General features: G+C 34.8%; 1 protein-coding gene across 1 annotated transcript; it reads left to right on the top strand.

Moving 5' to 3' along the window:
- The first annotated feature begins 14,516 nt into the window (after window positions 1-14,516).
- On the top strand, window positions 14,517-16,997 carry LOC149252864 (uncharacterized). The gene is made up of 3 exons (XM_089454296.1): window positions 14,517-15,627; window positions 15,757-16,379; window positions 16,836-16,997. Exons 1-3 carry the CDS (start codon window positions 14,517-14,519, stop codon window positions 16,995-16,997), a joined length of 1,896 nt encoding a protein of 631 aa, XP_089310422.1.
- Window positions 16,998-17,599: the final 602 nt, after the last annotated feature.

The raw sequence follows: 17,599 nt of genomic DNA, 5'->3' as shown, positions 1-17,599 counted from the left end.
TGCAATCTACATTGTCAAGTTATGATTATCATATTGGGACTTTATTTATCTGTAGAAAAGGTTTCAAAATGTTTCATTCCATTGGGAATTTTCGTCTCTCGAGAATTCAAGAAAATTTGGAAAGGGATCCCACATTTTATTCAGAAGTATGTCATAAAAGACAGTTTGGGCCATTATCAAATATTGCAATGTCATGGATGAAAGATTTCTTTTCAAAGCATGGAAAGTATATGCCAAATAGAGAGACAATACATATTCCAGATATTTTTTCAAGACGAGAAATCTACAACTTATACAAAGAATATGCAGAAGATGTCGAGGGACATGGCCAGTTCATTACATATCAATATTTTGTGAAGGTATGGAAGAAAGAATTCAACAATGTCTGTATTCCTAAGAAGACAAGGATGGGGATTTGCAGTACATGTGCTTCTCTTAAATCAAAAAGGGACAAATGTGAAGGCTCAGAAAGAGGTAAGCATTCATAACTTTAACTTTTAAAATTGTATAGTCATCAACTATGAAAACATATTTCTTAATGAATTTCTTTTATGTTGTGTAGATTTAATTGTCCAAGAACTCCAGGAGCATCGCGAACAACAAACAAACGAAAGGAAGAAGTTGTACAAGCATCGAAAGAAGTGTTATGATAATCCGAATAAATATTTGGGTTTGATAATTGATGGTATGGACCAGAAGAAAACACTTTTACCACATTTTGTTCGCACACCCAAAAATTTACAGGAAGAAAATTTTATTCAATTTCACTTGGTTGGTTGTATGGCCTTCAATGGGAAAATGTTGCCAAGGGTGTACTTCACAGCTCCAAATATTCATAATGATGCAAATCTGACCATAACCATAATTCATGATGTGATTTCGCATTGGTCTGGTAATCTTCATGAAGTTTTGTATCTACAATTGAAAAACACTTGCCGTGAAAACAAAAATCAGGTTGTTTTTGGATATCTATACATGCTTGTTGAATTGAGAATTTTTCAAAAGGTAAAGGTTGGTTTCCTTCTTGTTGGGCACACTCATGACCATATCGATCAGATGTTCAGTCGTTTTCCAGTCACATTGAGCAGGAAGGAAGTTGGGAGCTTGCCATCACTAATTGAATGTATTAAGAAATCATACATACCAGAGCCTACTTTTGATGTGTTGGAAGAAATTGTTGACATGCGAAGGTTTATTCTGGGATCATATGGTGAGGGGAAATGCATTGAACAACTTAATGACATTAGCTTCCAACATCAATTTTGTATCAAAAAAATTGATGGGAAAACACTAATATGGGGCAAGAAGTATTCAACTACTGCAGAATGGGCACCGTCATCAGGTTTGCAATTTTTGAAGTTCATTCTAGATCATCCAATATTTGCATCAAAAATATTGTTATTACAATCAGTTGGTGAAGTTCAGAATGCACGCAGACAGAACAGAGATATAAATTATAATGATTGCCTGGGAGAAATTAAAAAATGTATTAGATATACATATGAGTACTTTGACATTGCTGATTCAGTTTGGTGGGAGTCATTTTTCAATAATCAAAGTGATATCATTTCAGCAACAACAAATGAAGATATACCTTTGAAAAATCCATTTATTTGGCCACAAAATGTGTCGAATGAACATGAAGAAGTAAACATTGTTGAACAACAACAATCTCAAGGTATTATTAATTCTTCACAGGTAGCGGAAAGAGAGATGTATATTGGTTCCAGAAGATCTCGTGCACAACATGAAGCCATGGAAGACCTTTATAGGGGTTCAGTACAGGATATTAAGGAGGGTTGCATGATTGCAATGCTAGCAGATGGAGATCCCAATGGCTATCCATTTTGGGTTGCTAAAGTTATAAAGGTCTTTACAGAAAATGAGGATGTTACAAGTGTTGGAGTACATTAGTATGCCACAAATACACACCCATTCAATGGTGTGTATAAGCTAGAGATGGTAGTTGACATAAAAAATGACGGAAAAAGAAAAATAAAGGGTACAAATATAGATCGTCGCCGCACAAACATATTAAAATTGGAGGATGTTGACATACTTGTTTATGACTTCAATTTAACAAAGAGAGGAACTCTTCACTTCAAGACGATAGAGATTCTAAAAAGGTTGTTACCAGAAGGAACAGTGTTGACATGGGAGTCTGCTAAAACCAGTCGTAGATCTAGAAGAATTTTGAAACCTGAAATGTTGGGCATGCATGTGGACTCAGATGGGGCACTATTTGATGAAAGAGAAGAACATGGAACATCTTTGTCAACATCCAATCAGTCATCTGAAGATGTGAATTCTAATGGTGTGAAAGAAAATATGAGTGATTTTGAATAATTGTTTAAGACCGTTTATATCACTGATGTATGCATCATATCTTTTTCCATATGGTGTTAAATGAGAAGTTTTGAGGCATTTTTATGTTGTTGGATTATATGTCTTAATTATGATAAATTTTATTTTTTAAAATATATACAATGCAACATTAAATTAGAGATATAATGTATGTTTTATTCAATATACAAATAATGACTTTTGAATTCATTTAGTGATATAATTTGTTCATAATGTCATGGTTTTTTAATTTTATAGTTGAAAAAATTTCAATTTATTTTGTATCTAGCATGTTATGGTTGAGAAAATGTTCAATTTATACTTAGGAAAGAAAAATGATATTCTACCAAAAACATTAATGTGTTTTTCCCTCATAAACAACTTTGTTTGACACATAAAAATTTGGTTTTATTAACATTTAAAAAAAAAATTGAAAATTGACCCTAAAAAAAAATCATTATTCCAGTATCATCACTTTCATTTTGAAGCTATATTTTGCATGAAAATTTCATAGTAAATTTTGTAGTCACTGCCATTTTTAAAACATGTTCAAAATTAACGCCTAAAAAATAAAAACATCGTTCCAGTATACACACTTTTCGTTTTTAGCGTTGTTTTTGATGTTTTTTTGGGTTTTTTTTGCCAGAGTTGCCATTCTGAGTTTATAGTTCCCATTTCAAAGTTTACATTGTTATTTTAGGTGGTTGGCCGTAAAATGATGTTAGCAAAAAATAGTATAAAATGGAGGAAGGGTTCATTTATAAATGCATTCATGTAGGGTTCATTTATACATGACAACCAAATGGCATTATTATTCTTCTTGATAGCGTCATTTTCTATGGTTCCTAGTTATTTGTGTTGTTTTGAGTGTCATACTTACTATGCACAAACTTGCAACTTGTCTCACCTTTAACAACAAATGGAAAGGATGAAGCATGCCCCTAATAACACACAAAGTTCAAGGGAGTTAGTTTTAGTAGGCAAGGCAATAATTTGGAATTCTTCTCAACACCAATCTCCCATTATTTTAGGGTTGTAGACCTACCATTGTGGATTTTGAATATTTCTCTAAGCCTACAATTCAAGCTTGTTTTCGAGGAAGATAAAATAAAGAAACGTTTTGTTCATGCATCAACTTAGTGCAAGTTTTGGGTCGTTATGGAATTGAAATCTACAAAAATAACATTAAAAATAAACCATGAGATGCTTATAGTAAATGAGATATGTCACATTTGAGAGTCAAAGAGCAATGTTGCAAGGAACTTTCAAAAATTCTAAAGGTGTTACCCCAAATCATCTCAAATGCAAAAAATTCAAGGCAAGAACAAACACATTGCAAAACAAAAGAAAATTTCAATAAGGCACTGAAAAGCAAGATATTCCCAGCAAAAAACATCCATGAATTTATGTTGGCCCTACTTGTAATCATAACTTTCAAAGGTCAACCCTAAGCTATTTTGAGCTTTAAGAATAAATGAAAGGTTAAGATGGGCTTATTTGTGGTAAACATATGTTGAGGGATTTTGGATAGTGGAAGTGCCCATGAGCTATTATAGACATAGGGCAAGAGATTTATTTCAAAATGGCATTCATCTTGATATCAAACATCTAAGGCTGCTAGAGGATGCAACACTCTATAGAGGAATCCATAGATGTAACACCCTACAACAGTTTTATTTATGCTATAGTTAGCCCTTGAATTGGTATGCTTATGATTCCATTTTGAAATCTGCTTGTTCGAAGCCAACCCTATATGCATTAGCACTTGAAATGAAGGTTACAAATCTTGTACATGAGGATGTAAAAATGTTTCTTATCATGCTACACCAATAAATATGATCTGCGTTAAGCACCTATAGCATTAGTTTAATCTTCCAATAGCAACCAACATAATAAGTGATAGACTTCATGCTACACCAATAAATATGATCTACATTAAGCACCTGTAGCATTAGTTTAATCTTCCAATAGCAACCAACATAATAAGTGATAGCCTAGGCAGTGCCTCTTCATAGAAACAAGATCAACCTATTTGAGGAGATTAAAGGTGTTTAAAATACAAAAATCTAGCCTAACTTACACACAGATTTGTTCATAGAAAGAATATCAACCTATTTGAGGAGATTAAAGGTGTTTGAAATACAAACATCTGGCGTACCTTACACACAGATTTGAAAACCAGCGGCTAGTTTTGGCACAAATTTGAGGAGAATAAAGGTGTTTAATAGACAAACTAGCATACAAGTTCGCATACCTTACCCATGCGATTTGAAAACCAACAGCTATTATGGGGCAGATGGATTCATGGTACAAAGCTTATGCACATTCTTTATGTTGATTAAGGGCATCTATTTTGGCATTTTCATATGGCACATTATATGTAGTTACAACATGATATGGTCCATCATATATTGTATATTGTTCACTAGAAAAGGATTATTTGCACATGATCCCATACATTGACTTGAAGATTGTCCATTTGGGGGTTTGAGTGACTTACATATACATGCATGGGAAGGAGGGTGGACTTTTACATCTTCTTGTGGGGAGAAATTTTCCACATATCTTGTCTATTTTGACTGAATAACTCTTCTAGAGGGGTAGAGGGGCACATTTGAGGATGAAGTTGTTACTACTATTTGAGATATTTGACGTGGTTTACCATTAAACCGAGGAATCCATGCTCACAAAAGAAAAACAAAGATCAATAGTAGTGGAAATACTAAAACAAAAGAACAAACTCACCCTTTATCACCCTCGATGTCATTGCCTCTACATTTGCTATAGAGCCTGACATCTCTCTAACACAGAGAAATTCAGTCGTTTTTTCAATGCTCCTCCACTTTACTTAACCTACATTGCATTTAAATTTAAACACATGAGATCTATAGTAGTGGAAATACAAAAACGAAAAAACAAACTCACCCTTTATCACGCTTGATGTCATTCTACATTTGCTATAGTGCCCCACATCTCTCTGAAGCGGAGAAATTAATTCGTTTCATCAATGCTCCTCCACTTTCCTTAACCTACATTGCATTTAAATTTAAACACATGAGATAATTATGAAGCGACAAATAAGTTAAATTAAAACAAGGATAAAATTATATACTAGTAAATAAGAAAATACTTTAGTACATACCTCCATTGCCTTTTTCCACTACACTTTTGGATCTAAACCCACAACATAGGTTGTAATGACTTGTTTAATTGCTCCCCCCCACCCCAAACCCAAAAAAAGAGGACAAAAGTAAGAAAAATAAAAGAGAGGACATATAACAAACAAAAAAAATATGAAACCACAAATTAGCATGGCTATGCTCAGACACATGAAGGATTTAACAAAAAAAAACATAAGGGTAAAACAAATCACAGTAGAAAAAAAATAAAACTAAAAAAAAGAGAAACAACAAATGAAGGCACCTATCCACAACCCCAAAATGTTTCGATGCCCAACCAAAGACACCCTGCACACCAGAAATATGAGTAATATTAAATACACACAAAATGCTCTAAGTAACCTAGAAAAAAATATCAAAATATTTTACGAGAAATATTAATTTGAAAACAAGAATATTATGAGTAACCTTATGCACTAAAAATCAAACCTAAATCATTCAAAGGGAGGAGAATTGTTATATTTGAAATGAAAAATTTTCATAACAAATCATACACATATTTTGCACCAAAAAAGAACTCACCTCTACCTCTTTACCTTTACACTCTACTACAATATCTCTCCCATAAAGATATTTCCATAGTTTCATCGGTGATTCTTCAAATTCCATTGTCTGCATTGCATTGCATTGCAATGAGTAAGACATTACCAAAAATATTATATACACACAAAATGTTGTGATATATTATGAATAATCGTATGCACTAGAAAGTACATCTTTTGCAAAAACTAAAAATCATAAATCCTAAATAGATGAGGGATGATCATATAGAGATAAATAGGTAAACAGTAGATCATATATGGGTATTTGCACCAAAAGAAAACTCAAATGTGCATTTGCCTATTCCTTTGCTCTCTACTGCAGTCTCCTCCTCGCAAATACATTTTAACAGTTTAGTTGGTGATTCTCCACGTTACAACAATTTAGTTGGTGATTCTCCACGTTACATTACCTGCATTACAATATGGCCAGTGATTGGATTAATGATAAATAATGTAAGATGCGTAGAATTTAAATATACATAGATGGAACTAGACATATCACCTCAATCTTCGCCTTCACCCTCTGTGCTTGTATAAACATGGGTTGTTAAAAACTACCTTAATTTCTCACAAAATGTACCAAACAAACACTTACATATATTATGAGAAATCATAAGCCAAAACAAAATGTCTTATGAAAAATATCATGCCTTGAAAAATATTATGCCAAAGTACATCTTATGTAATGACTAAAAAACATAATTTCTCAACAAGGAATAGGGAAGGAGAACCATTGTATCGAAATGAGAAGATATCCAAGTTGAAACCAAAAGAGAACACATTTTTCCCCTTGTTCTCCTACACATTAACAAGTCTCTCCAATACAAAAACATTTCGGAACTTTTATTGATACTCCACCACCTTCCTTTACCCACATTTGCATACCACACATTATCTAAATAGATCTCAAATAATATAATATGCATCTATTTTAACATGAGTCTTGCAAAAACATATAGTGCAAGGATACCTTTGATATGGTTCTCACATCTCTCTCAAGCAAAGAAAATAGTAATTTCACCACTGTTTCGACTTAACCTACATTTCATCTACATTTCAAAAAACACGCATGATATAATGATAAAGAAACAAATGAATCAAATAAAATTGGACATAGAACCATATAATTTAGTAACAAACAAGTAAGCCCATCCATACATACCTTGTTTGCCCTTATGCATAAACAATCAAATTCCCCATAGATACCTCCTTCACCTTTGCCCATTACACTTGTGGATAATTATGTAGTAACAAATAAGTAAGCCCATCCATACATACCTTGTTTGCTTTATGCATAAACAAGAAAATTCCCCCATAGATACCTCATTCACTTTTGCCCATTACACTTGTGGATAATTATGTAGTAATAAACAAGTAAGCCCATCCATACATACCTTGTTTTCCTTTATGCATAAACAAACAAATTCCCCAATAGATACCTCCTTTGCCTTTGCCCATTACACTTGTGGACTCTGGATCATCCCTAAACCCACACTATTGAGCCAAAAAGAAAAAGTGAACCAAAATGAATGATATAAACACACACAAGATAAAAATGTCAAACCATAAATTAGCATGCCCATGCTCACACATACAAAGATATAACAGTAAGCCCATCCATACATATCTTGTTTTCCTTTATGCATAAACAAGAAAATTCCCCTATAGATACCTCCTTCGCCTTTGCCCATTACACTTGTGGATAATTATGTAGTAACAAACAAGTAAGCCCATCCATACATACCTTGTTTGCCTTTGTGCATTAACAAGCAAATTCCCCCATAAATACCTCCTTCGCCTTTTCCCATTACACTTGTGGATAATTATGTAGTAACAAACAAGTAAGCCCATCCATACATAACTTGCTTGCCTTTATGCATAAACAAGCAAATTCCCCCATAGATACCTCCTTCGCCTTTGCCCATTACACTTGCGGAGTTTGGATCATCCCTAAACCCACACTATTGAACCAAAATGAATGATATAAAACACACACAAGATAAAAATGTCAAACCATAAATTAGCATGGCCATGCTCACACATACAAAGATATAAAGTCACAGCGTGAAAAAAAAAAACAAAATAGAACAAGAATAGAAACAAAATATATATAACCAACCATATAAAATAACAAAAAATAAAATAAAAAGGTAAATAAGAAATAAACTACAAAATAACAAAAACTAAAATAAAAAGACAAATAAGAAATAAACTCTACACTATAACTGCGAACTGCGAAAAATGTCCATGGCCAACCGAGGGCACCCTGTACATGAATAAATAAACAAATATTAATAGAGATTAGAAAATATTCTGAGAAATATTAAATACATATCAAATATTGTGAGAAATATTAAACAAAGATCAAAATATCTTATGAGAAATCTTAATGGAGACAAAAAATCTTGAGTAATCACATTCACTACAAAATACATCTTATGCAAACAACAAAAACCATAAGCATAAAATAAGTAAGGAGGGAGGAGATCTAGAGTATTTGCAATATAATAGATTACATAACAAATCATACATGGATTTCGCATCGAAAGAAAACTGACCTCAAGCTTTGCCTCTACACTCTACTACAATGTCTGTCTCTTGAAAATATTTCAATAGTTTCATCACGAATCCTCCACATTCCTTTACCTATATTGCATTGCATTCAATGATTAAACAAATGATTAATAATTTAAGATGGTTCAAATTTAAACAAAAACACATATGGAACCATACATATAATAGCAAAAAAAATAACAAAACTAACAAAGGGGAAACAAGAGAAACAATAGATAGAAACACTAATTTGCAACCCCAAAATGCATTGATGTCCAAAAAAGTAATATTAAATACACACAAAGTGTTCTAAGAAACACAACAAATATCAAAACATTTTATGAAAACTCTTAATTAGAGACCAACTATATTATGAGTAGTCTTATGCACTAAAAAGTAAAAATTATGCAAATTGTAAAAATCATCAACCCCAAATAGATAAATAGCGAGAACTATTATATTTAAAATGAGAAATATTTCTTAACAAATAATAAACAAATTTTGTACCAAAAAGGAACTCACCTCTACATATTTATATAGCTTTGCACTCTACAAAAATCGTTCTCTCATAACAATATTTTAGTAGTTTCATTAGTGATCCTCCACATTCGATTATATGCATCATATTGCACTCAATAAAACATTTTGAAAAATATTAAATAACACTAAAAATCATTGATCCTAGATAGATAAGGAGGGAGAATCATGTATATGTAAATAACCGAACATATGTGGATATTTGCACCCCAAAAAAACTCACCTCTACCTTTGCAGTCTGCTACAGCCTCTCCCTCACAAGTATATTTCAGAAGTTTAGTTACTGATTTCTCCATGTTACATTGTCTGCTCTACTACAGCCTCTCCCTCACAAGTATATTTCAGAAGTTTAGTTATTGATTTCTCCATGTTACATTGTCTGCTTTACATCGTGGTCAATAATTAGATAAATGAGAAATAACATAAGACACCTCAAATTTTGAACACACATCTCACTTCAACCTCATCTTTCATCCACTACATTGTGAAATCATGTGTTGTTAGGACCTACACTAATTTCCCACTCAGTGTCCCAAATAGAAATCAAAAATAGAGAATTTAATATATTATGAGAAATCATAAACAAAAATAGGAAGTCTTATGAATGATATTATGATAAAGCACATCTTAAGTAATGACCAAAAATCATAATCAAAGAGAAGGAAGAACTATAGTATTGAAATCAGAAAATATAAGTCAGAACCAAAAGAGAACACATCTTTTTCCTTTACAATTTCCTACACATCTGCAAGTAAAACACATTTTTTTCCTTTACACTTTCGTACACATCTACAAGTATGTCACACAAACATTTTAGTAGCTTTATCAATGCTCCTCCACCTTAAGGCCTAAACTACATTTGCATAGCACTCATTATATAAATAAACACATCTAATTTAAACATGAATCTCGCACCAAAATATATACCACCCTCTATCTTTGCTTCGACCTTTGCTATGGTGCCTTCTATCTCTCTCATAGAAAGATGTTCACTAGTTTCACTAGTGGTCCTTCAATTTTTTTAATCTACATTGCATCTAAATTTCAATAAAATATTTAGCAACAAATGAGTTAAATAAATATGGGCATGAAACCATATAATTATGTAATAACAAACAAAACCTTCCCCATACATACCTCCTTCATCTTTTCCCATAAAGAAGTAAATCCCCATGCATACCTCCTTCGCCTTTGCCCAATACATTTGTAAGCTATGCATCAATGTTAAACCCACACTATGGGTTGTTAAAGTCTTCTTCAATTTCTCATGCATTGAACCCACAATAAAATGTGAATAAAAGAAAAATATAACAAAAGAAACAAGGGAAAAAAAAAATTATGAAACCACAAATTAGCATGGCCATGCTCATAAATACAAAAATATAACAACATAAAAAAAAACCATATAACCAACCATAAAAAAATGCAACAAAAATAACAAAAAGAAAACATAAAAAGACAAATAAGAGGTAGACTTTGCACTGCAACTGCAAAAAGCATCCATGGTCAAACAAGGGCACCCTACACATCAAAAAATAAATAATAAATAAGTATTGAATAGAGACTAGAAAATATTATGAGAACTATTCAATACACATTAAATATTGTGAGAAATATGCAACAAAATTCCAAATATTTTATAAGAAATCTAAAATACAGAATGAAAATCTTATGAATAATCTTATGCACTAAAAAGTACAAGTACATATTAAGCAAACACCAAAAATCACAATTCCTAAATAAGTAAGAAGGGGGAAGAACTATACTCTTTGCAATAAGAAAGATTAAATAGTAGATCATACATGGATTTCACACCAAAAGAAAACTGACCTCCACCTTTGCCTCTTCACTCTACTACAATGTCTCTATTATTTCAATAGCTTCATCAGTGATTCTGCACATTCCTTTACCTACATAGCATTACAATCAATAATTAAACAAATGATTAATATTGTAAGATGAAGAAAATTTAAACAAAAACACATATGGGACCATCCATACATACCGTCGCAACATAGATTTATATTGCAAAGCATACATCAGTTTTACACCGAATAGGAACAAACAACAAAACTTACAAAAAGAAAACAAGCAAAGAGAAATAATATATACAGACACTTATCTGAAACCTTAAAATGTATCAATGGCCAACCATATCAAAAACGCTAAAACGTATCAATGGCCAACCAAGGACAGCCTGCACGCAAGAAAACTATTATGAGTAATATTAAATACACACAATGCTTTGAAAAACATGAAACAAATATCACATATTATGAATAATCTTAATTAGAGACTGATGATATTATTATTCTTATGCACTAGTAATGCTTTGAAAAACATGAAACAAATACCACATCTTATGAATAATCTTAATTAGAGACTAACAATATTATTATTCTTATGCACTAGAAAGTACACAAAATGTTTTGAAAAACATGAAACAAATATCACATCTTATAAATAATCTTAATTAGAGACTAACAATATTATTGTTCTTATGCACTAGTAATGTTTCGAAAAACATGAAACAAATATCACATCTTATGAATAATCTTAACTAGAGACTAACAATATTATTCTTATGCACTGGAAAGTACAACTTATGTAAACACTAAAAATCATCAACCCTAAATAGATAAAATGGGAGGAGAAATGTAGCAACTGGAACCAAAAGAATTTAATAACAAACAAATTTTGCACCAAAAAAGAGCACACCTCTACCTTTGTATCTACCTTTATATATGGATATTTGCACAAAAAGAAAACTCACCTCTACTTCTGCATATGCCTTTGCACTCTGCTACAACCTCTCCCTCACAAGTATATTTCAAAAGTTTAGTTAGTGATTTCTCCATGTTACATTATCTACTTTACATTGTGGTAAATAATTAGATAAATGACAAATAATGTAAGACACTATCATGTTCCTTTTTCTGGTTTCCATTATGGCATGATCAGGATGGAGTTCCAAGGTTGGTGGCAGCTAGGTCACAGGAGTAAGTTTACTCTATCAGTGAGGCCAAGGGCTTATGGAGGGGCTTATGGGGTTTTGAAGAGTTTTTATGGAGTCCAACAACATTCGTTTGGCGCATTCCATCGTCTGCACAACTTGCATTTTGTTCTGTTTCATTTCGACAACTTTCGAAAATCGGATTATTATTGAGCTTAACTCACTTAATTATGATTAAGGTGGCATTCTGAAAGGAATACTTGACGGAATACCTTAGTGTAATAAATCATTGGAACAGGAATGAACAGATCTACAGGAAGAGGTGGTGGAAAATGAATTTCAGTGGCCTGAGGAGGGATGGTGGTCGATTTACCATTTTTCCAAATTAAAAAGGTATTTTAATTAAATAAAAGGAGGGAAAAGGTACTAAGTGATTAAAATAATAATAAAATAAAGGCTTCTAGAGGAGTCCATGAGATCTATAAAAGAGGAGGAGGAGACCATTTGAGGACATCATGGATTGTTGATATTTTTTGTTGACGAGGTTTGGAGAACCTAGTTCCCAGCTTCTATAGCCCCAGGACGGAAACCCTCGGGTTTGTTGTTGGGTGTTGGATGAAAACCCAACACTCTTGACGAGATTTCACCTAGAAATATCACGGTGCTACAACGGAGTTTTGGAAAGAGCAAGTTTGCAGTAGCAGTAGCAGGTTTACAACAGTCTTCTCACTAGGTCGTCTACATCATTACTAGGGGTCATACATCATTTTGGTCAAAGATCTATTTTTGGGGTTTGCTTTGCTTGCTTGGAAAGCCTAGGTTCCATTATTCCTTCATGTTGATGTACCTTTTCCAATGGATTAATAAATGGCTCACTTTTTCCAATGGATTAATAAATGGCTCAATGATATTATTGGCATTTATTTGTGTATCAAATTGCTAGTTGTGAGTCTATTTGTGATTATTTTGTTGTTTAAGTTCATTTATGGTATCTACTCTTTAAATTTTTTATTAGGGATATTACAATGGTATTAGAGCCTTGGCTCAGCCTATAGGTTTTTCAATTTTCAATTGAAGCTATTATTAAAGGATTTTGCCGAAGAAGTCAAAAACCCTGTTCCTGGAGCAAAATAAGAATTTGTTAAAAGAGGCCCAAAAAATTTTCTTATTAAATGTGCAACAAATTTCAGTGAGATTGGTGCATGAATTAATAAGAATTTGTTAAAAGAAGCCCAACAAATTTTAGTGAGATTGTTGCATGAATATTAATTCTTGTACAAAATTTATTATATGGTGGCCAATAAGGTATAAAGTCAAATTGTAATTTCTAATTGGGCCCGTCGAACTATTCTAAATGGGTGGCCAAATTAAATTAGTGTGAGCAAGTTATTTTGGGTCATGGAAAATTTTACGGGAGCCAAATTTTATTTGTTTGAATTGTTGATTTGGGTAAAAGGAATTCAAGCAAAATTTATTCCCAAGTCTGAGTCTAATATTCAAGTCGCAGCATCACCGTGAGCACCTCTTCCTTCAAATGAGTTATCTTGCTAAAATTTTGTCAGAGGGTCGTGGTTTATTTCTGTAGTAGTGTTCATTCTCCCAATATGACAGAGATCTTGAGCAACTATATCAATTTGTGTTGATATATTGTTGATTGCCTGCATGAGATTGAAGTAGTTGGTTTATTTCTGTAGTAGCATTCATTCTCCCAACCAATATGATAGAGATATTAAGCAACTATATCAATTTGTGTTGATCTATTGTTGATTGCCTGCAAGAGATTGAAGTAGTTGAATCATCCTCCGAAGACCGAGATCCAAGTGTGATACCAGATCACGGTACCAAGGGTTATTTGTAGAAGCCAAAGTTTTATTAGTGCATTGCAAGTTTAATTATTTGAAAGGCGGCAAAGGTTTCAAGGAGACAATTGAAAGCCGAGAGATTTTTTCCATTGCAGATCGAGGATAGGTGGGCAACCAGAAAGGACACAAAAATCAGCAACATCTCACTAATTGGGAAACCAAGAAAAAGCGTACTATTTCATTAGAAACATCCAAGAATAGAAAAGAGGGAAACATCTGAAAATCTAGGAAAAAGGAAACATCTAAAATATATTGACTTTATCTAATTATGCAGTTTGATTTTATCTTTTGTAATAAAGAGAATGATGGCATTGTTTATAAAATGCTCATCTCTTCTTCATAATAAAGTGAGTGGTATTGTTTACAGACCTGTGTTATTCCAGTGTTTGTGTCTACAGTCTGTTCTGTGATTCTCTGTTTTTTTAATTTTCAGATCTGCAAGTAGATCAATTGGTATCAGAGCGTAAGATCTTGGAAGCCATCCACCTGGCGATTCTCTTTTTTTTTTAAGGGTCATACATTTCACTCCATTCAGTGGATGAAAATCATGCCGCCCCGTCAAGAGCGTCAAGAGCCCTCCCATGCAGACTCGCCAGTGAATGATTTAGCTAGGGCTCTTCAAGAGCTAATTACGCTGCAACAACAACAACGCCCTACAGGGAAAATGCAGCTTGATACACGCTTTCAACTGCCCAAATTCTCAAGGCAAATGAATGGTGAGACTGTTGATTCTTGGATCCGCAACCTCTCCAACTATTTTAGAACCTGTCCAACAATGGACGAGGAGATGAAACTTCAGATCGCCAGTCTACAATTGGAAGGCCTAGCACAAACATGGTGGGATACTCATCTTGAGAATATGTCCTTGGGTGTGGAACTTGGAGAACAAGCCGAGACCAAATCAACGCCTATCACATCTTGGAATCTCTTTTGTGAGGCCTTACGTGAACGCTTCTATCCTCCAGGGTATATACAAAATCTCATTGCCAAATGGTTGCAGCTTCGACAACTACCCAATCAATCATTGCAAGCCTACATTGATGTCTTCTGCAAGTTGCGAATTCAACTCCATATATCCGATCCAGAAGAGGTACTAATTATCAAATTTAATTCTGGTTTGCTAATGCTTCTTCGTCGTGAAGTTGAGTTGTTTGACAGTGCTTCATTAGATAAGGCCTTTATTCAGGCCCTGGCGGTGGAACGCAAAGTGGGTACTCGAATCCGATATCCTCAAGCCAGAAATGGTCCATCTTCATTTGATTCTTCTAATGTCGCCTCTGCCTCATCCCCCACACCTCACCGCAGCCCCTGGTGCACATTTCACAAGACCAACTCACATGCTTCTGCAGATTGTCGAGTATTGAAAAATCTCTACCCCCAGAAAACTCTTTTTACAGAGGTCGAACAACCAAATGCCACTACCCCACTTCCAGCGGTTTCTCTCAAAAATCCAACAGAAGTGGACCCCTCTCTCATCCTCATGGTTGCTAATGCAACAAACACCTCTGTTACACCTTCGTTTACCCATAATTGTCAAATCAAACATGAGTTGGCCACGCTTATTCTTGACAATGGGAGTCAAAAGAATCTTGTGTCACAAGACTTAGTTGAACGCCTTTGCCTTCCCACCACACCTCACCCCCACCCGTATCAGCTCGGTTGGGTCAGAAAGGACGGTCCTCGTCTTACCATCTCATAATGTTGTGCTGTCACCTTCGCTATTGGACCTTTTCGTGATAGTGTGGGATGTGATGTTTCTCCTCTAGATTGTGTTGATTTATTGCTAGGAATTCCATACCAAGAGGCTCGACATGCTGTTTATCATGCTATAGATCACCAATACCACTTGCAGCACGATGGGCGCACCTATGTGCTCACATCCTCAGCTAGCACATCAACCCAACCTTCCATTGGCAAAGCTCCCATTATGAGAGTCAATTTAAACCAAGATGTTTCTTTGTGCTTGGTTCGCCCTGTCAAGCCAGACAACCTCACCAATCCAGTCTCTCCTTCAATGGCTCCTCTACTCCATGAATTTGCAGATGTCTTCACCCAACCCACAGGGCTGCCTCCAGCACACTCTGTTGAACACCACATTGATCTTATTCCTGGCGCTTCCTTACCCAATGCCCCATCTTATCGCCTTGCTCCTCGAGAGGCAACTGAGATAGAACGCCAAATTGAAGAATTGTTGACATCCGGTCATATTCAGACGTCATCCTCGCCATGTGCATCTCCAGCTTTTATTATTCCCAAAAAAGATGCTTCTGAATGGCGCCTCGTGACAGACTATCGAGCCCTTAATAAAGCCACTGTTAAAAACCGCTACCCCCTTCCCCGCATTGAGGATTTGTTGGACCATTTACACCGGGTTGTCACAAAGATGGATTTAACTGCAGGCTACCATCAAGTTCGCATGCATGCAGCCGACACATGGAAAACTGCTTTTAAAACAAAGTTTGGGCTATTTGAATGGTTGGTCATGCCATTTGGACTGACCAACGCACCGGCCACCTTTATGAGATTCATTAATGATGTTTTTAGGGCACATTTGGGTAAGTTTGTGGTCATCTACCTTGATGACATTTTAGTATTCAGTAAATCTTGGGAAGACCATCTTCAGCATGTTTGCACCATACTTGAGTTATTGCGAGCACATCACCTTCAGGTCAAAGAAAAGAAATCCTATTTTGGACAAACATCAGTTCAATATTTGGGATTTGTTATTGACAACAAAGGGGTTCGCCCAGATCCCTCTCATGCACAAGCCTTGGCGCAATGGCCAGCCCCTTCCAATGCACATGACCTCAAGAGCTTCATGGGAGGTATTAATTTCTACAGAAAGTTTGTCTCTCATTTTTCACAGTTGGCTCGCCCTTTGCACCAGTTGTCTCATCAAGCAAAGTTTATTTGTTATGCCGAATCTGAGCAACATTTTTCTCAACTCAAGAGTGCCTTATGCTCTGCTCCTGTTCTTCGCTTGCTAGATATGAATCAACCATTTGAGATGGAAACTGATGCCTCTTAATTCGCCATTGGAGTTGTTCTTAAACGGGGAGGCCACCCTGTGGCATACCATTCTGAGGCACTTGCGGATGCTAAGCTCATGTACAACACCTATGACAAGGAATTCTATAGTTTAGTGCAAGCTTTGAAGCAATGGCGCCATTACATTCTTGGCAAAGAGACCATCCTCCATACAGATCGTCATCCGCTAATCTTCATCAACTCACAACGAAAGATTCAAGAGAAAATCCATTTAAAGTGGGCTTCTTACATTCAACAATTCCATCTAGTGATTAAATACAAGAAGGGGACAAGTAATAAGATGGCTGATTTGTTAAGTCGACCGCCTGCTCAGGTCCTACACATTCTAGAGGTGCGTTGTGATGCATATGATGCTTGGAAAGATATGTATGCAACAGATCCGGTCTTTGGTGAGATATGGGAAGCTTTGCAACACCCTACAGTCATCAACCAAACTCCCTTTCTTGATTATACCATTCGTGATGGTTGGTTGTATAAATTGAACCAACTATGTGTGCCACAATCTGATGATCGTCTCATTCTCATCCGTGAAGCACATGCCTCTTCATGCAGAGGGAATTTTGGCATAGCCAAGACCATTCT

This window comes from Pinus tabuliformis, chromosome 7, assembly GCF_031772625.1.
Source record: "Pinus tabuliformis cultivar Carrire ecotype Pingquan chromosome 7, CPIR1, whole genome shotgun sequence".
Taxonomy (NCBI): Eukaryota; Viridiplantae; Streptophyta; class Pinopsida; order Pinales; family Pinaceae; genus Pinus; species Pinus tabuliformis.
Note: the sequence above shows the minus strand (reverse complement) of the source record. Positions and strands in the feature narration are given on the sequence as shown.

What these genes read in the sequence shown, in the direction of transcription:
- LOC149252864 (XM_089454296.1), top strand. Translation starts at nt 14,517, where the DNA reads ATGCCGCCCCGTCAAGAGCGTCAAGAGCCCTCCCATGCAGACTCGCCA. An exon ending in CCCCCACCCGTATCAGCTCG is followed by an intron (nt 15,628 to 15,756) that starts GTTGGGTCAGAA and finishes ATTTATTGCTAG; the next exon opens with GAATTCCATACCAAGAGGCT. An exon ending in TAACTGCAGGCTACCATCAA is followed by an intron (nt 16,380 to 16,835) that starts GTTCGCATGCAT and finishes CATTTTTCACAG; the next exon opens with TTGGCTCGCCCTTTGCACCA.